The sequence below is a fragment of the Copadichromis virginalis genome, linkage group LG19 (genome assembly GCF_057382275.1).
Source record: "Copadichromis virginalis isolate Kocher_CV1m ecotype Utaka linkage group LG19, C_Virginalis_male_GT1.1, whole genome shotgun sequence".
NCBI classification, from domain to species: Eukaryota; Metazoa; Chordata; class Actinopteri; order Cichliformes; family Cichlidae; genus Copadichromis; species Copadichromis virginalis.
This window is the reverse complement of record NC_140636.1, coordinates 22,554,928-22,573,999: the sequence shown is the minus strand read 5'-3', so window position 1 is coordinate 22,573,999 and position 19,072 is coordinate 22,554,928. Positions and strand designations below refer to the sequence as shown.

General features: G+C 40.2%; 2 protein-coding genes across 2 annotated transcripts; one reads left to right on the top strand and one right to left on the bottom strand.

Annotated features, from left to right (window-relative positions):
• Positions 1-1,491: 1,491 nt before the first annotated feature.
• On the bottom strand, positions 1,492-5,163 carry vti1b (vesicle transport through interaction with t-SNAREs 1B). The gene is made up of 6 exons (XM_085441248.1): positions 4,914-5,163; positions 4,759-4,817; positions 3,712-3,906; positions 3,094-3,267; positions 2,450-2,511; positions 1,492-2,290 (listed from the first exon to the last, which is right to left on the bottom strand). The coding sequence occupies exons 1-6, from the start codon at positions 5,020-5,022 to the stop codon at positions 2,197-2,199; spliced, it is 693 nt and encodes a 230-aa protein (XP_085297374.1). The 5' UTR covers positions 5,023-5,163; the 3' UTR covers positions 1,492-2,196.
• A 2,243-nt stretch (positions 5,164-7,406) lies between these two features.
• On the top strand, positions 7,407-17,785 carry rdh12 (retinol dehydrogenase 12). Its single transcript, XM_085440936.1, has 7 exons — positions 7,407-7,576; positions 8,180-8,298; positions 9,374-9,529; positions 9,627-9,731; positions 9,856-10,065; positions 10,360-10,549; positions 16,766-17,785. The coding sequence occupies exons 1-7, from the start codon at positions 7,500-7,502 to the stop codon at positions 16,866-16,868; spliced, it is 960 nt and encodes a 319-aa protein (XP_085297062.1). The 5' UTR covers positions 7,407-7,499; the 3' UTR covers positions 16,869-17,785.
• Positions 17,786-19,072: the final 1,287 nt, after the last annotated feature.

Genomic DNA, 19,072 nt, shown 5'->3' with positions numbered 1-19,072 from the left:
ATCACCTTCTCAGCAGAGCGCACAACACGCTGCAGTCTCTGTTTGTCCCTGATAGTGGCTCCAGCGTACCACACAGTGATGGAGGAGGTGAGGATGGACTCGATGATTGCAGTGTAGAATTGCATCATCGTCCGTGTTGGCAGGTTGAATTTCTTCAGCTGCCTCAGGAAGTACATCCTCTGCTGGGCTTTCTTGATGACGGAGGTGATGGTGGGCTCCCACTTCAGGTCCTGGGTGATGGTGGTACCCAGGAAGCGGAATGAGTCCACAGAGGTGATGGGGGTGTCAGTCAGGATGATGGGGGGGAGTGGGGCTGTGTGCTTCCTGAAGTCCACAATAATCTCCACTGTCTTCTGGGCATTCAGCACCAGGTTGTTGTGGCTGCACCAGGACACCAGACGTTCAACCTCCCTCCTGTAGGCAGACTCATCCCCGTCAGAGATGAGCCCAATGACGGTGGTGTCATCTGCGAACTTGATTAGCTTGACAGACTGGTGGGTGGAGGTGCAGCAGTTGGTGTACAGGGAGAAGAGCAGAGGAGAAAGAACACAGCCCTGAGGGGAGCCGGTGCTGATGGTCCGGGAGTCCGAGACATTCTTCCCCAGCCTCACGTGCTGCTTCCTGTCCGTCAGGAAGTCAGTGATCCACCGGCAGATGGGATCAGGCACATTCATCTGGGAAAGCTTGCCTCGGAGATGGTCTGGAAGGATGGTGTTGAAGGCAGAGCTGAAGTCCACAAACAGGATCCTGGCGTAGGTTCCTGGGGAGTCCAGATGCTGCAGGATGAATATTAATTCTTTAAAAAAAAATAGCACAGGAACATAGTATTTTTCGGGTAAGATCTTTCGTATTTCAGAAAGACCATACCCAAACACACCCTGTATGTATGACAGTAGCATATGTATCCGTACCTACTCGAAAGTGCTAAACCAGCCAGCCTGCAATCCAAACATGTCACACTGAAAATATTTGCCATATTTCGTTGTTGGACACATGTGAGCACGGAAAAAAATGGAAAAGTTATCTGAGTATTATTTTTTAACTAAATCACTGCATTCTGTTCGCATTTGTATTTTATACAGCATCCTGGCTTTTTATTGAAAGAGATTTATTTTAAATTAGGTTATAAAACCCTAGAATGTTCCCTTTGTGCTTAAGAAGATGGAAAGGATTTAAAGAAATTCGAAGGTAATATTTTAACACATTAAAATTATATTTCCTTCTTTCTACAATGTCCCTGTCATACATAACCAGGTCACCAAACTTGTTTGTATACTCTAGAACACACCAGGCGGGCATGATGGAATAGAAAAACATTGCAGCAGGTGTACCGTTTCCCTTAACACCACTGGAAATCACCATATGGTCAGTTATTTGAGAATCAACTCTATGGTAACAGGTGCTGTTTACCCTTTATTACCTGATCAGGGCTTCCACAGAGTATTTTTCTTAACTGTTTGGCTTCCTTCCTTAAAAATATCAGATGCAAACTGAGGTTAAAGATCAACTTTAATGTTGCAAAAGACATCAAATCGGAAACCAAAAACCTATTTATAACAGTGATTTTTGAATCGTACAGTAATTTTGCATGAACTGTATTAAGACATTGCATTAATTTATTTCACTGATATATCTCATTTAAAACTTAAGTCCTTTTTTTTAAGCACACAACCACTTAAACACAGAAAAGAAAGTATTTTGTTAGGTGCTTTTTCATCATATTGTAAAAGATATTCATACATCAGCAGTTGAATTTGAGCAGTTTTGTAACCTAATCTGAGACTCATAGCTTTCTAGAACTTTCAGTCACATTTCACAAGTGCTTTCACCCAGAGAGACATGTGGGCTCAATTAGCTTGTTTTCTGACTCAGCTAAGATGCTACAAAGAATCATCCATGGGATCTGTAACAGCCAGCAGACAAGTCCAGATCATCATCCTGCAGGACATCAATGGCATCAAGTGACAGTGCAAATCTAAGTTCAAAGAGCTTCTGTAGGTTTGGTCCATTAGCAAGTTGGCAAATTGCCATTCACATCAAATAATGGACAGAATGCCCTGTCAGAGTTCAGGCCTTCATTGCCATCACAGACACAGATAGCTGAAAACAGCAGGACAGTGTTATTATTGCTACTGGATAGTCAGTAGAGACAGAGTCTGAGTTTGCCCTGGATCCACAACTTAAACGTAAGTCTGCTCATTTTCGGAAAAACTTCAGGTAAATCACAGCACCCAGAATGGCCAGTTCCATTAAAATGATGATGCCCAGTAGCAACTTGTTTGTCACCAGCCTGTAAGACAGAAAAGAAGCAACAATAAGATGCTTACACTCAATGTGCTCAAATGTTCCAAGAACATTTAAAAGAGACCCCAATCATCAGGATCATGAGACGCACACAAAAAAATAAGGAACTGCTGTGGTGTAAGACGTCTTTGTAGGGTGCACTTACCGCCTTGACATGGCACGAAGAATTTTTCTACTACGACTCAGGTTCTCTCCAGTATTCGCAAGCTACAAAAACAACAAAACAGAAGAGTTTTAACAAACCTACTAATCTCAGGTCATCATACAGTCCTGTGCCAAAGTCTTGAGCCACTATTCGTTTCTTTATAGTTTTGTAGGAAGGAAAGAAATATATGCATCGATTTATTAAAACGTGCAAACATGCATGAAAATACAGCACATAAGGTAAAAACAGAGTTTTTAAAATGCTAATGAGCTTGGAAGTTAATATTTAAAGTTTTAGTTACATTAAAATTTTTAAGGACTGCACAGGATAGTGAGATATGTCAAGCTGACAGCTAGTAGCTCTTTGGAAATCACATTTTTAGTGCAAAAATACTATTTTATGCCTGTTGAACTGTGTTATATTTGGCATTTTTCCATATTTAACTAAAAAATTAGAAACTAATAATGTGTTTTTGTGATAAGTTGTCACGTGTAGACACATCAACACTGGTTCATCATTTGATTTAGGTGCCTTTTTAAGCTTAAACGATTCATAGGTCAGTGACAAATAGACATCACAGGTGGCTAAAGACTTTTGCACAGCACAGTACAAGAATACAAGCGTAATAATGATTCTCAGCTCACTCTGTTTCTGCTTCGATCCAGCTGTTCCCTTTGTTCTCCCAACTCCTCGATGATATCTGTGCCAATTTGCTCCGTCTCAGCAGCGATGCGCTGGCTGCGCTCAATACTCTGGCTGGCGTTATTTAGAGCATCCGTACCTTGAAGAAGCAATGCTCTCTGGGACTGCAGGTGTGTCTGCAAAGATGGGGAAAAGGGACAAATGAAACCAAGTTTAAGCAGATTTATTCTGGAAATACAGTTACATAGACATCCACAACGATCACTAGGAAACAGGGTTGACATTTTTCTCAGTCTAATACAGTCTGGATCTGTAAGTGCTGCTGAAAAATAAGCCTTAATAAGTTCAGAGGATTTGGTTTCAAATTGATGAAGATGTTTTCTTGATTTGTGTGTCTCCTATTTGCATTTTTTCTTATGTTACAGCGCACTGATATTCTTCAGCAAAAAGAGGAAGAAAAAAAAAAAAACACACACCCAGAAAAAATCTTACCCTAGAAATGCAGTTTGACATAACAGCAGCAACATAAAATAATGTTTTGTGCATCGAAACAGACGCGTGACGGGGCCTGTCACACGTCTGCAACAGCAAACCCAAGCACCCCAAAGCCCCTAACTCACACTGTGCTGATTTTGTGAAGAGTAGATGCCATGATTTCCTGGCACTGTGTTGTACGAGGAGCCAAAGCCAGGTGCTGAGTTTTTCATGTCCCTCTGAAGCTTGCCGAGGTCTCGCCGGTACATACGCAGTTTTGTGCTCATTGAATTTCGATAGGACGGAGGGGCAACGCGCAGCTCCTCTTCCATTCCTTGTAACTGGAGAAAGACAAGAAAATGTTATTGTTTGAGAAAAAGACAGAAAAGGATCTTACTCTATAGAAACAAGCATATATTATCAATTTATTTACTAGTTTAGGCTTAACCTTCGTAAGCCAGAACATTTGAGTGACATTTGAATTCATGCACAGTTAAAAATGGGGCATACTTAGAATACTAAATTTAATTAGAGGTTCTTCTATTTCGATTTTATTCTTATACACGTGATGGCCAACATATTAGAAACACCACTCAGATTTTAATAATATAGGTAACAAGGTCAGAATCTTGGAGGAAAAAAACAAAATATGTATAAGTAAATATCCAACGCTGGTGCTAGCACAAGACTCAATCATGAAACATCATCATTGCCATGTCACTCATTGTCCCGTCCTTTTCCAGGTTAAACAGGTATTGGTAATAGGTTTGCACATATGTTGTGGGACATAATTTGCAGTGCATAATTCTTAAATGACTACTTAAAATATGTTGATGTTAAAAGATGGAATAACAATTATAAAAGGTTTGTGTCAACAAAATGAAAAGAATAAAAGTTGGTTTTTTTAACTTCACTGTTTGACTTGAAATGCACTGTGGTTACCAGAAAGACTGGACAAGCGAAAAATTCCTTTTGGGGGGTAAAACGTACACTATGTTTCCATTTTGTATTGAACAAGTGTTATTTGCACAACAAACGCGTGTATTGTTTTGATAATTCACTATTTCCCTGGTGGAATTTTTCTTAAAAAGTTCATTTCAAGCTCAATTTAAGTGTATTCACATGAAAATGTCATAGCTAGTAGTCAAGTGAACTTTAGCTAGCTGTAATGGGGAAAAAGATAAACAGCTCACCACTTCTTCAGCCTCCCCATGTCTCTCATCGAAGGTCCTCACCAGCCTCTTCCTCTCCTCTGCAGGAGTGACAGTACAAGTGTTACTTAAAAAGCACATAACTTACATTCTAAGGCGTAGTTATTTTGATCTGGGCTTTATGAGCAAGCAATTACCTCCGTGAGATTTCTGAGCCTTATCTGGCATCAGCTTCAGCTCCTCGTACAACGATCGGTACATTTCGTGCAACTTCTCGAATTCCTCCGACGACATTTTGCGTGTCATTTAAATGTCCTTTCTTGTGAAATTATTTTTGTCTTTTATTGTAAAATACAACACTTTTTATGATCACAAGTTTAGGTATCTAGTTTTGCTATGACGATAATCAGATTCTCGGGATTCTTCTTCCGGATGGCTTTCGACTGACCGTCGTAACTCCGGAACAAAACGCAAACGTACTAAAATGTCATTATTTTTACTAGATATGAAATTGAAAAAATATTTTAAAAAACACAATTATGTAGGAATTTAAAACAAAATAGTGAAATGTTGTGAAAAGCGTGTTTTAAAATAACCTGGATAATTATTTAATGATTATTTCATTCCGGCGCTACAGAGACGACGTTAATAGGGCTTTCTGGGAAATGTAGTTTTTAAACCGAGCTACTTGGGAAATGTTTGTGTTTATTCTGTTAATGAAACTACATGGATTCAGAGTTCCCCTTCTTGAAGATGGAGAAATTTCCTCATAGTAAGCGTCTATAACAAATTTTAAAGTACAGATCTATTTTGAATGTATAAATAGCCTGTCTAGCTAAATAAATGGGTGATTAATCATTGATTAATGTTTCAGAGAGCAGGGGGAGTATTATTTCGGGTTTATTGTTTTGTTTTGTTCTTACCTAAGCCATCAAAACATCACTGTCAAAATAATTAAAATGTATCTTATTGAAAGTTAAAATGGCACATTATGAACCTCGGGATTTATTATATATATATTCGTGTATAACAAATACAACTGTTTAACACTGCCCTCACTACTATGTCATAAAAACATCCTCATAAAGGTTTACAAGATGGTAGAGGGGAATGGTTTGGAGACAGTCCTGCGAGGTCTGCGAGGCAGGAGGAAAAAAGAATGACCACAGAACAGGTGTTCCCCACATTTGCTGAAATGGCAGCCTAGGTGCCTTTACAGTCTTATGACCCCACCAACCCTTGTGTTGATTTGCGTTTTAATCTCAGTTAGGTAAGAATAACACTACACACTTCAAGTGGTATCTCACATAACCAGTTTAGAATCACTTGTTAACCTGAAACCAAATTCTTTAGGAGGAGGCCAGGATACCTTTAAAACACACAGTTTCAAGTTCCTAGGTGTGCACATAGACACAGACTCCCAATGAAGCTCAAAAACCTCGGCGGTTGAAAAGAAAGCCCAACCGTGTGTCCATTTTCTAAGAATCCTCAGAAAATTGGACCTGAAGGGGGAACTGCTGATTGTCTTCTACTGTTGCTACATTGAAAGTGTGCTGACATACTGTATCTCTGTGTGGTTCTCCAACTGCACCATGGCACACAAAAAGGCACTTCAGAGGTTCATTATATAAATAAACTTGACCTTGACCTGTGTTTTGTTGTGTTTAGTATCGAGGGGGGACCGTTTCCAAATTCCTTGTACTATTGCACTAGGACTGTGCAATGACAATAAAGAGTTATTTTATCTCTTATCCTAACTTATCTTATATTACCTTGGTGCATTCGCTTTGATCACTTTCACTTTTACTATTTAATTGTTTAAAAGACCAGCAGATCGCTGTCTCTGCAGAAAAATAGACAGTTCTTGTAACAATGTGCGAGAACTGTCCCCTTTGAAGTCCATCACCGCTTTCCCACAAAAAAAAATACACAAAGATGGCATCTACAGTTACATAAAACCGCAATTTTCCTTGATTTGACCAGAGTGGTGCATCTAAAACCAATTTGAATAGATGAGGGTCTAATCGGGCTACCGTGGCTCAGGGGATTGGCAACCGCATCTGTAACCGGAAGGTCGCTCCCCGGGCTTTCTGTCCTGGTCGTTGTGTCCTTGGGTAAGGTACTTTACCCTACCGCCTACTGGTGTTGGGCCGATGGCGCGATATGGCAGCCTCGCTTCTGTCAGTCTGCCCCAGTATCTGTGGCCTCCACCAGTGTGTGAATGTGAGAATGAATGGTATTGTAAAGCGCTTTGGGTGCCTTGAAAAGCGCTATATAAACCCAATCCATTATTATTAATTTGACCCACAGCAGCCTCGATTTTTCTTTATTTTAGCAAAATGGATTAAGTTTCTGGCTTAAAATGACATTTAGGGGATTTTTACTGCTATCAAATGGCTAAAAAAAAATCATTAAATTGACTTTCTGTGCGTGCTTAAGAGGGGGCAGATGAATTACATTTAACAAAAAAATTAGAAACATTTGAAACAAGTGACTCCGTCTTTGTCTTTTTGTTGTTAATAATTTATTAACTAAATGAGCTTAATTTACTTTTATGACATTTCACTTTAAAATCACTGCCCCTAGCTGCAAACTCAGTGGACCCTGTTAAGCAGTAGCCATCTTGTCACGCATCGAACTACAATCCCATGATCCTGCGCGTGGTTCAACCTTCACCCCATCCGTTTGCAACTCGCACCCCCATTCCTGCTTTGACATCAGCTGTTCCGCCTACACTTCGGTAGCATCCTGCTGGAAGAGGCAGAGGAGCGCAGATCCATAGCATGATGTTCCTTTTATTAATTATCGCGGGCCTCGGAGTGGTGACGCTGCTGGTGATTTTATTTGCGCCACAAATAAGGTAAGCGCCCACTTCACGCGCTCAGTCATTAGAATTTAAACGCAGAGTTTAACACTGGATGTCAGGGCAGGTTATTACTTGGTTAACAAGACATTTAGGTGGTGTGGTGTAGTTATTACGATGAGGATCAGTTTGATTAATGAAGCCACATGATCGTTAATTGTGAATGCTTTACGTTAACGGTGATTTCACACGAGGCTGCTGATCAATGAAATAGAAAAATTGAGCTGTGGGAGGGTGTTTTTTTTTTTCTTGCACAGATGAACCGGGTGTCTTCTGTCTGAGCTGCTCGGGCCTATCAGCAGCCGGAGCGTGGGAGGAGTTATATATGCATACAACACTCCGAGAGAGCTATTGGTTATGTGGCGGCCCTGCTCACTGGCGTGTGTTTCGCACCACTTGCACACTTCACTATGCAAGTTTTTGTGTGAATAATTAACCCGGTTTCACCACAATGCCAGCTTTAACGGGGGCATAGCATTTAGAGACTGCAGAAGGAGCTGCTAGTCATTTAAATGGAGCTGTCTGCTGCATTTGATGATGCAGAATTTGTGTGGTATAAATCAGCCTTGTGTGTGTGTGTGTGTGTGTGTGTGTGTGCAGAAAATATGCAGCAGGAAGAGTGTGCAAGTCCACAACTCGTCTTGATGGGAAGACGGTCCTCATCACTGGAGCCAACACAGGAATTGGGAAGGAGACTGCCCTGGATCTGGCAATTCGAGGTGCCTCTTTAAACCCATAACCTGCTGCTGAGAGAAATCAGCAGTCTCTTAAAGCAGTAAGACTGAAATCAGCGTCCTTGCCCCATTTAAAATATTCATAATAAAATGGACCATGGTGTGACACAATTAGCTGTTGTGGTCTCAAGGAAAACCTCGCTTTAAATGTAGTCACATAAATACTTGACTTGTTGTTTGATTATAATATGGTCAATATACCATCAGTCTGGGTTTGGAACAGGTATAAAGTTTTATTTTGGTTTAATTAAGAAAAACAAACAATTCAATCCTATGAGGTCATGACCTCCAAGCGTAGCTTGAACCCTAACTTCGTGTATTAGGTGCGAGTGAAAGCGATTGATGCATGTCAGTTAGAATGATTCATTTTTTCTCACCTCAGTCCAAATACTCAGGGGCGTTAACAAAATGTTAAAGAAATATGTAAAAAACACTTAAATATTCTGAAAGCACAGGATTAGCGACTGGGTTTGTCGCTGATGATGACTCACATGCCATTAAAATCTTAAGAATTTGAGATAGAAGGCAACTGGACTTCTTTAAAGTTTGTGAAGAGGCTTCTTTAGTTCTGAATTGAACAATTATTTTTTTCACTTCCAGCCAGGTCAGTTTAGATTGCTCCCCCCCCCCCCCCATTAATAAATTAAATAATCATTTAAAAGCTGTTTTGATTATATTTAAGCATGACAAATGTGCAGAAAAAATCTGAGGAATCAGGATGGGGAAAATGCTTTTTCCATGGCACTTTATACCTTACAGCATTAAGTCACTCTTTAATGCTTTTTAGTGGATGACATTGTAACAGATTAAATCTTTCAACAGTCTCAAATATTTCCTGCGTGTGGGACTTAGTAATTACTTGGCCTTTAAAAATAAATTGCATTCTCTAAAAAGTTCTCTGAGTCATCAGTGAAAATGCTTTTCTACATCACTGACTAACAGGTCAGCTACATAATTTCCCTAAGGATTAAATCTGATTCTTCCAAACCACACACCAAACCTCTATTTGGCTTCATCTCTTTGTTAATAGTTTAGTTGCTGCTTCTTTGTCACCTGGTAGGAGCTCGGGTGATCATGGCGTGTCGAGATGTGGAAAAGGGTGAGGAGGCTGCGGCCAGTATACGAGCCAGTTACCCCGAAGCACGAGTGGAGGTCCGGGAGCTCGATTTGGCAGATACGTGCTCTATACGAGCCTTCGCACAGAAATTCCTAAGAGGTGAGCACAGGTTAGCGTTTTAATACTCACATCTACAGAGCCCAAGTGTGTGGTTATTAAATAGGTTTTTTTTGTGTGATGCGCTCTTCTTGTTCAGAAGTCAACCAGCTACATATCCTTATAAACAACGCTGGGGTGATGATGTGCCCCTACACGAAAACTGTCGATGGCTTTGAGATGCATATCGGAGTCAATCATTTGGGTAGGGCTTTTATGGAACCTGTTGGAATCAGTGAATCGTTGCAATTAAATCAATTCGTCTCCAATGTGGGGAAGGTTATTTCCAAAATAAAATGCACTGAAAGGATGATTCTTACATGTTGCAGGCCACTTCCTGTTGACATCCCTTCTAATCGGGCTTTTAAAGCGCAGCGCTCCGGCTCGGATTGTGGTGGTCTCCTCTCTGGCACACAACTTTGGCTGGATCCGCTTCCATGACCTTCACAGCCAGGGCAGCTACAACAGCGGATTAGCATACTGCCAGAGCAAACTGGCAAACGTACTGTTCACCAGAGAGCTGGCTTCCAGACTCAAAGGTACACAAATACAAAACACTGTAACCAGCAACACAAAGTGTGGGAGAAACTATGTGATATTCATATCCGAGAAAGGAATGACGAGCATTTGTGCCAAGGGTGATCACGAGGTGTTCTGAGGCTTCTTAAATGGAAGACTCAACTCTTAAATGTGACAACACAGTCTTTCATAAACACGCTTTTGAAATGGAAGCATGTCGCTAAAGCCACCATGAAAATTTACAGAAGAAATGTTTTTACCTAAAATTTAAGCTGATAAAATTGTGACAAAAAGTTGGTGCATTTCTTTCACAGGAACTAATGTCACAGTGAACTCTGTTCATCCGGGGACGGTAAACTCTGACCTGACCAGACATTCAACTCTGATGACGATATTGTTCACAGTCTTCTCCGTGTTCCTGAAAACTCCACGGGAAGGAGCACAGACTAGCATCTACTGTGCCATTGCAGAGGAACTGCACTCTATCTCTGGGAAACACTTCAGGTAGGACCAAAGAAAGACAAAGGAAGTGAAAAATCTGTATAAGCACCAACCTATAATTTGTTCGTGCTACCAAACTTTCCATCCTGACCACAGAGCATTTGACACCTTAATCTACACGAGTGACTCCAACATGGTTTTGCCATTAAAGACTTTGTCATTGTTATTAATTTATCAGCCTGGTTTTACACTTAAAGGAAATTTATTTTTCACTGCTGGGACCTTTTAGATGAATATTATATCACAACTTTTGTCAAAGGACCTTAGAAAATCCTAAAACGTAGGCAGGAAGCTGGAAAAGGCTACAGTAGCATTTCTGGGTAACTAGTTTGTCCACACCATAATGACACACACTGTGTGTAAGAGTGAGATGTTTTTTATATTGTCATTTGTGCTTAGAAACATATAATCATTTGTATGCTGATAAAAATCATATCCTTATTGGGTCTGATAAGATTCTGTGTGCACTTGTGTACCATGAGATGATAGGAAGCAGTCTCGACATCATAAAAACCAGACTGTCCTGTTGTTTTCTTAAAAGTGCAAGAGCCACACCTTTAAATGTGCATTTGAGATATGGCCTTTTGCAAGTCCCTGTTTTTATAGTTTAGCAAGACGCTTACATCTGCTTTTCTGCACTCAGTTTAAGTTCATTGAAAGGCCGTATGTCTATGTATAGTATGGCTGGAAACACACACGCATGCACCTACACACACCCACACACACAGAATACAGACACTGATGTTGTTCAGATATGCCTGCTTAAGAACGCCACGTGTATTTGTAATTGCATGTCCATGAATGATTGCTTGCTGACAATAAAAAGGGCTGTAGCGAAGGAATCAGTTGGAGTTGCTTGGACAGGCGAGTCGCAGCACTGCTCTCCAACGCTCCCCTTGCAAGTAAAATGTACACTGGTGTCTGTGTGCTTTCAGTAACAGGTTCTGTTTACCAGCAGGGTTGACTTAAACCCAACACTGTGTACAAGTGGAGGATATTTAGAACCTTTGCTACTTATCCTTAGTGTGGTGCTCTGTATACACCAAGATGACAGTGTGTAATACCAGGTTGGAGCCCCTTTTGCCTTCAGAGCTGCCTTTATTTTTCATGGCATAGATTCAATAAGGTGCTGGAAACATTTGGTCCATATTCACGTGAGAGTGCAGTGAACATACCGTCAGTCATAAAGGGATGGACATGGTCCGCAGTACTCAGGTAGGCTTTGATATTTAAACTCTCAGCTGGTACTAAGAAGTCCAAAATCTGCCAAGAAAATATTCCCCACGCCACATTATTGGTTGGTATAAGGCAGAATGGAACCATAGTCTTATGTTGTTTATACCAGATATTGTCTCTAACTTTTGAATCTCACGTCAGAAATCAAGATTAGATTGGAACAATCTTCTATTGTCCAATTTTGGTCAGCCTGTGTAAACTGTAGTCTCAGTTTCCTGTTCTTAGCCGATAGCCGTGGTATCAGGTATGGTATTCTGCTGCTGTAGGTTCAGCATGTTCTGTGCTCAGAGGTGCTCTTCTGCATACCTTGGGTGTAACAAGTGTGATTTGAGTTACTGTTGTCTTCCTATCAGCTGGGAGCAATTTGGCAGTTCTCCTCTGAGCTTAGTTTGTGACACTTTCACTCGGTGAACTGCTTCTCACTGGATATTCTTTCGTTTTTGGACCATTTTCTTTAAACTACAGAGATAGAAAATCCCAGTAGACACCAGTGGTTTCTGAAATATCAACCAGAAACTTTCAGAGTGACTTAAATCACCTTTCTTCCTCATTCTGATGTTCAGTTTAAATTTTATTTCATGTCTGCATCCTTAAATGCATTGAGTTGCTGTTATGTGATTGGACAGCTGTACCTAACAAATTAGCTGATACTCAAGTTTGCATAAGTCCGCCCGGATATTCCACAACAGTTATAAATTGTTTTGTTGCCTTAGAAAAAATATGTAGAAATGCAAAAATGTTAAGTTCGGAGTAAAAAAAAGACAGCAACACCAGAACCTTGTCCGCGCTGTTAAACTGGTTAACACGGCAGAATGGTTTGAAACCTGTACGTCTTGCAACAATTTTTACAAAACTGTAACAAATTTTACAGGGTAGTCTATGATGGGAAGTTTAGAAGACGTTGTCTGATACACAAAACAAGCATGCAGATAAAAGAACAATACATGGACGCTAAAAAGGGAAGAAATGGTCAAGTCAAACCATGTACCTTAAACCAACAAGGGTGCTGTGGAATGAAATGAAGAAGAAAAACAGTGAACTGAAACAATTTTGCCAATGTAATATTCACAGTTTCACTTTTAGCAGCCACACAAAACATCTGATGGAAGGTGTTACCTCTATAAGAACATTCCAGAATTACTTGATTCGTCTGTTAGTTTTGCCAGCCTGCTTTGCAAGTTCACTGAACACGTGAGAAGTACAAATGCTTGTCTGCTATTAGTTTTGTCAGTTTGTTTTCGGCTATAATTGTAACATTGATGAGCAGCTGAATGTTTTTTATGTAAACTAATGCCAAAACTCTAGTGAACCTAAAGGTTTTCTTTTTTCCCTTTGCAGCTTGACTTTTTTTTTTTTTAACTTTTTGAATTTTGATCAAAAATAAGGACACATGTACCGATTGGATTTAATATTTGTTTTGTAGTAGAGACTTTGCAATCTTAACCACTAATGTCCACTACCTGATGACACCTGAAGAAAAAATAATACTTCAGAAGTCACACAGAATTTCAGCACATGGAGAAAGTAACCTGTCGAATCAAATCCAGAAAAAGTAGGAGAAGCACAGTTTCAGCTCTAGTCAAGTCAAGTCAAGTTTATTTATAGAGCACATTTAAAAACAACCAAGGCTGACCAAAGTGCTGTACAGTAAATACAGATAAAAATACAATAGAACACAATTTCGTAATAACACCTCGCTGATAAAAATAAAATAAAAATATATAAAACAAATAAATTAAACCTTTCTAAAAGCCAATGAAAAGAGGTGAGTTTTAAGAGCGGTTTTAAAAGTTTCTAGGCTTTTGGAGAGTCTGACGTGAGGAGGTAAACTGTTCCACAGTCTGGGTGCAGCCACAGCAAACGCCCTCTCTCCCTTTGTCTTTAATTTATACCTGGGAACATCTAAAAGCATCAGGTCGGCTGACCTCAAAGATCTCCTGGGGCGATAAGTACTAAGGAGTTCTGACAGGTAAGAAGGTGCAGTGCCATTTAAAACCTTAAAAGCCAGCAATAAGATTTTAAAATCAATCCTAAAGGCAACTGGGAGCCAGTGGAGAGAGCAGAGAACCGGAGTGATGTGGTCTCTTTTTTTTGAACCGGTCAACAGGCGAGCGGCAGCGTTCTGCACCAGTTGAAGGCGATGTAGACAGGAACGATCTAGGCCAGCATAGAGGGAATTGCAGTAGTCTAGCCGTGAAGTAATAAAAGCATGGACCACTCTTTCTAGATCGTTCCTGCAAAGGTAAGACTTGACTTTGGCTAAAATCCGCAAATGATAAAAAGATCCCTTAACTACAGAGCTAATTTGTTTATCAAGTTTAAAAGCATTGTCAAAAATAACACCAAGACTCTTAATGGAAGAAGTGCAATCGGAGGTTAGGGGTCCCAAAAAGTCAAGAGAGAAGTTGGGATCTTTAGGAAGCCCAAACACAATGACTTCAGTTTTGCTTTCATTAAGGTGTAAGAAGTTAAGAGTCATCCAAGTCTTAATGTCAGACAAGCAGGAGAGTAGCGGCTGCAAAGAAACATTGCAGTTCAACCTCAGAGGGAGGTAGATCTGAATATCATCGGCAAAGATGTGGAAGGACACATTATGTTTACGGAGCACATCGCCCAGAGGGAGCAAGTACAGAATAAACAACAGGGGGCCTAGTATGGACCCCTGAGGTACGCCACAGGTTAAAGGAGCTCTGGGAGATGACAGTTCACCAAGGTGAACAGAAAAACTCCTATTATTCAAATAGGACTGGAAAAACTTTAAGACAGTGCCCTTTAAACCGACACAATGTTGAAGGCGGGATAGCAGTATGTTGTGATCAACAGTGTCGAAGGCTGCTGTCAGGTCCAGGGTTACTAAGACAGCAGCACAACCAGAGTCAACAGTTAAAAGCAAATCATTAAAAACTCTCAGAAGGGCGGTTTCTGTGCTATGCCGAGCTCTAAAACCAGACTGGAACTTCTCATAGAGATTGTTATTGTCAAGAAATAGCTGGAGCTGCGTGAGGGCGGCTCGTTCCAGTACTTTAGACAGAAAAGGGAGGTTGGAAATGGGCCTATAGTTAGAGAGTAGGGATGGATCTAGATTAGGCTTTTTAAGGAGAGGTTGAACAACAGCGTGCTTGAAGGGTGTTGGAAAACAACCAGAACTGAGGCAGGCATTGATCAGGACCAGAAGGAAAGGTCCGACTGAGTCCAGAACCTGCTTCAGAAGCCGAGAGGGGATAGCATCGGTGGAACAGTTGGTAGTCTTAACCTTGCAGACTATTTCATGCAGCTGAGAGAGAGAGATTGGTTCGAACTGATTAAAGGCAGAATGGCACAAAGACAAAACACAGGGATTGGAAGGTGAAGATGGAATGACAGACTGCAGGGAGGAAATCTTGTTTACAAAGAACTTTAGAAAGTCATTACAGAGGGTGGCAGAAGGTGTGAGGCTGGTGGATGTGTAAGGATTTACAATGGAATTTAAAACACGAAACAGAGTCTGAGGTTTATGGACACTACTGCTAACCAGGTTTGATATGTAGGAGGACTTGGCCTCTTTAACGGCTTTCTGATAGGTTGAAAGAGAGTCTCTGAGGATATTAAAAGAAATGTGCAGCTTGTCCTTTTTCCATTTTCTCTCAGCACACCTACAGGTGCGCCTGAGAGCACGAACAGAGTCTGTAATCCAGGGTTCAGCGTGAGCTTTGGGACGGAGTGTTTTTAGGGGAGCGATGAGGTCCAAAATAGAAGTACATGTTGAGTTGAAAAGAGCAGTTAAATCTTCTGCACACAAGGAATCAATCCAGTCCACCGTGGAGAGCTCAGAGTTGCTAAAAGCAGCAGAAAACTGAGATGGTACATGGGTATTGATGATCCGGTGACGGCGTGAAGGAGGTTTAACTGCAGCATCAGAACAATGTGCAGTGGCAGAAAATAGAACAGGAAAATGATCGGAGATACACGCACTCTCACAAATTTCAGAGATGTGGATACCCAAGCCGTGAGACATGACAAGGTCCAAAGTGTGACCCTTCTCATGTGTGGAGCCAGACACACACTGAGTAAGGTTGAAGGAATCCAACAGTGAAACAAAGTCTCTAACCAGGGGTTTAGATGGACAGCACACATGAATATTCAGGTCACCAACAATAAGAAAATGATCGAAATCTACTGAAAGCCCTGAAAGGAATTCCCCAAACTCACTGATAAAGTCCTTGTTAAATTTGGGAGGACGATATACCACTGCAATCAGTAACGGAGTGGATGAGTTTAGTTTAAAAAGCTGTAGTTCAAAGCTGGAAAAAGAGGAAAAAGAAATCTGATGGCAGTCATAAACAGATTTAAAAACACAGGCGAGGCCTCCGCCTTTGCCAGAGGACCTGGGAGTGTTTAAAAAACAACAGCCTGGAGGAAGAAGCTCAGAGAAAGCCACAGTCTCACCAGCGCGTAACCAGGTCTCCGTGTAGTGGGTGTAGTTGTGTGTTTTTTTATTTCCATCTTTCCATTCCTCCTTTCTCTTGCACTTACCCATTTCAGGGTTGAGGGCCTATTCCGGCTGTCATAAGGCAAGAGTCGGGGTATACCCCTGCCAGGCTGTTGCAGGGCTAACACAGGAAGCCAGACAACCACTCACAGGCAATTTAGTGTCACCAATTAGCCTAACTGAACCCTGAAGGCCCCAGTCTGGTGGATTTGAACCCACTACCTTCTTGCTGTAAGGCACCATTGCGTTGGTTGTGCTTCTTTGCTTTTATTTTTACAACTTTGCACATAAAGATGTTCGGTGTCTTTGTAGGCAGACCGAGCACTGGATCCAATGTTTGGATCTTAGTAACTGATACTTCTTATGACTTAAAAAAAAAGCTTCTTGGGGAAAAAAAAAAGATAATGCTTATACGATTACACAAGCTAAAAGAGATCCTTGTATCCAGGGTGATGACTCACAGCATCATACAGTACGTTCTTATGTAATAACCACTCCTCCTCCTTTCATTTCAGTGACTGCACCCCTGCCTTTGTGGCCCCACAGGGAAGAAGTGCGGAGACCGCGAGGAGACTGTGGGATGTCAGCTGCGAGCTTCTTGGAATCGAGTGGGACTAATTAGGCTTTCGACCGCCATCTATCTCAGCTCTCGAAGGAGTCCTTAACATTAAAATTTTTCATTGATTTAATTAATTCCATTATTGTTTTGATGTTCTGTACTTTCCTACCTAATAAGCAGTCAGGTAATTTAAGTAAGAGGTACTACAATGTGAAGTTGCTTTTTTGTGTAATAATATATTAATTACATTATAATAACTTGAGTATTTTGGTGCTCTGCAACAGCTTCTCAAACCAAAACCACTCAACCATATTATCATGTAAACACAAATACCTTTTCGACTTTATATTTTTTGTGAGACAATGTGAATAGTGTAGGCAAAAAAGCAACTTGATGTGTTGTAATGCTGTAGGATACAGTAAGGAGTCAACACAGGGTAAAAGACCAGCATCTTTATCAAGTATTATGTTTTTTCCAAATGATTTTTGCTGAATTCGCAGTTAAATTGCTTGACTTTAGTGCCAGCATTTCTTAACAACTGCAGGGGTTCTTACAGCGTTTCCAGGTTGATTAAAATTTATTAAAGTATTAAACATGTGCGACAGTCTGAGCCAAAATCACTGCTTAAATAGCATAAATGTATTTTGTCATAACTCTAATAGTCGATGTACAAGATACGATTTTTTTTCTATTATAGACAACGAATAGTTGAGATTACATTCATATTTCCAAAGATTGTTTTTGTTTAGTTTGTTTTTTTACCCCCTACTCAGTGCGATCTGCACATTCCTGTAAGAACTAGTTTGAAATTTATAAGGATCTCTTTAATCATGTTTCCTTTGCAGCATTCACATGCAGGTTTGCCAGGAGTTTACATTCTGTGTTTTATACAAGTCAAAACATGCCTTTTACTACATTTACATTCATGTTACCAGTTGAATGTTTACATTTTATGTAAATAAAACTGAAATATTACTAAAAAGTTTGTCATCTTCTTTAGGCTGCTCCCTTTAGGGGTCACCTGCCTCCATCTCACCCTATCCCTAGCACTCATCTGTCGCACCATCCAGAAACCATCTCTGTGGTTTTCTTCCAAACTGGGAGGCCTGAGTTCAACATTTGTTGTCCAATCTCCACAGCCTTGCCTCTCCAACTTTGTCTTTCATTTTTAATCCTGCGTCTCCTGGTCACTCGCAATGAAAATCTTCAACTTTGCCACTTCCTTGAACTCTTTTAGATCCAAAATTGAGAGAATGAAATGCACGAGTACCTAAGATTAGGTGGACAAAGATGATTTACACAACACATGCGAGTCAGGTTTCATCACACTGTTACTGTTAATAAATAAACTAAAAGGGAAAATATTACAGGACTTAAAAAAAAAAAAAATGCTGCCACATTTTTGTTAACAAGGTAACTATCCGGGGGCCTCAAAGGTCAGAAATTTTGCTAAACTCCATTCCCCATGTCAGTACATTCAAATCATCAAAATCTTAAAGCTATTTAAAAATAACGGCAAACGCAACACATCCAGTTTTGAAACAGAAATGCTCGTTCTGTTTTTAAAATAGGCATGCTCATTTTTAATTTGATGTCAGAATAACATAAATAAAATAAAAAAATTAAAGAAAGTGGAAAAGTTGTGTAACGCTCAAACAAAAACACCATTTAAAAACCATCCCATAAGTGATTTGTTGCCTCATGTCATAACACGACTGTGTTTAGAGGATCTAAGAGCTTCAGACTTTTACCACAGTTTAACAAATTTAGAATAAAGTTTCTCAGTATTAAACTATGAATAAATAAACAGCAATTTTATCATATATTAGGCATAATATCACTAGAATTTAAACGAATTGTGACTTATCTCACAATTTTATTTAAGAAGTATGTTGTACAAACATGGGTAGGTTGCACATCTGTGGAGGCACTGTTAATTTTGCTATATGCACACACTCCACAGTTGGAGCAACAGTTGCTGGATGTTGTTTTAACGCAAAGTATTGCAAGATAATGCCAAATTACAAGTATAACGCTCTGGAGTGAGAGGGTCAGCGTGGGTGGCAAACTGGCATGCCTGCAGCCAAACCCTGTCAATAAACAAATACAAAGGAAGCACCAAACCATGGGACACTAAAAAAGCTACAGCATATGATCTCCTCCATTTTCTTACACAAGGCGCTAGTTTTTTGTATTTTGAGACAGAGTTGCTTTGTTTTTTTCTATATTTACATATCCTAATAATGGAAAACTTTTACATTTA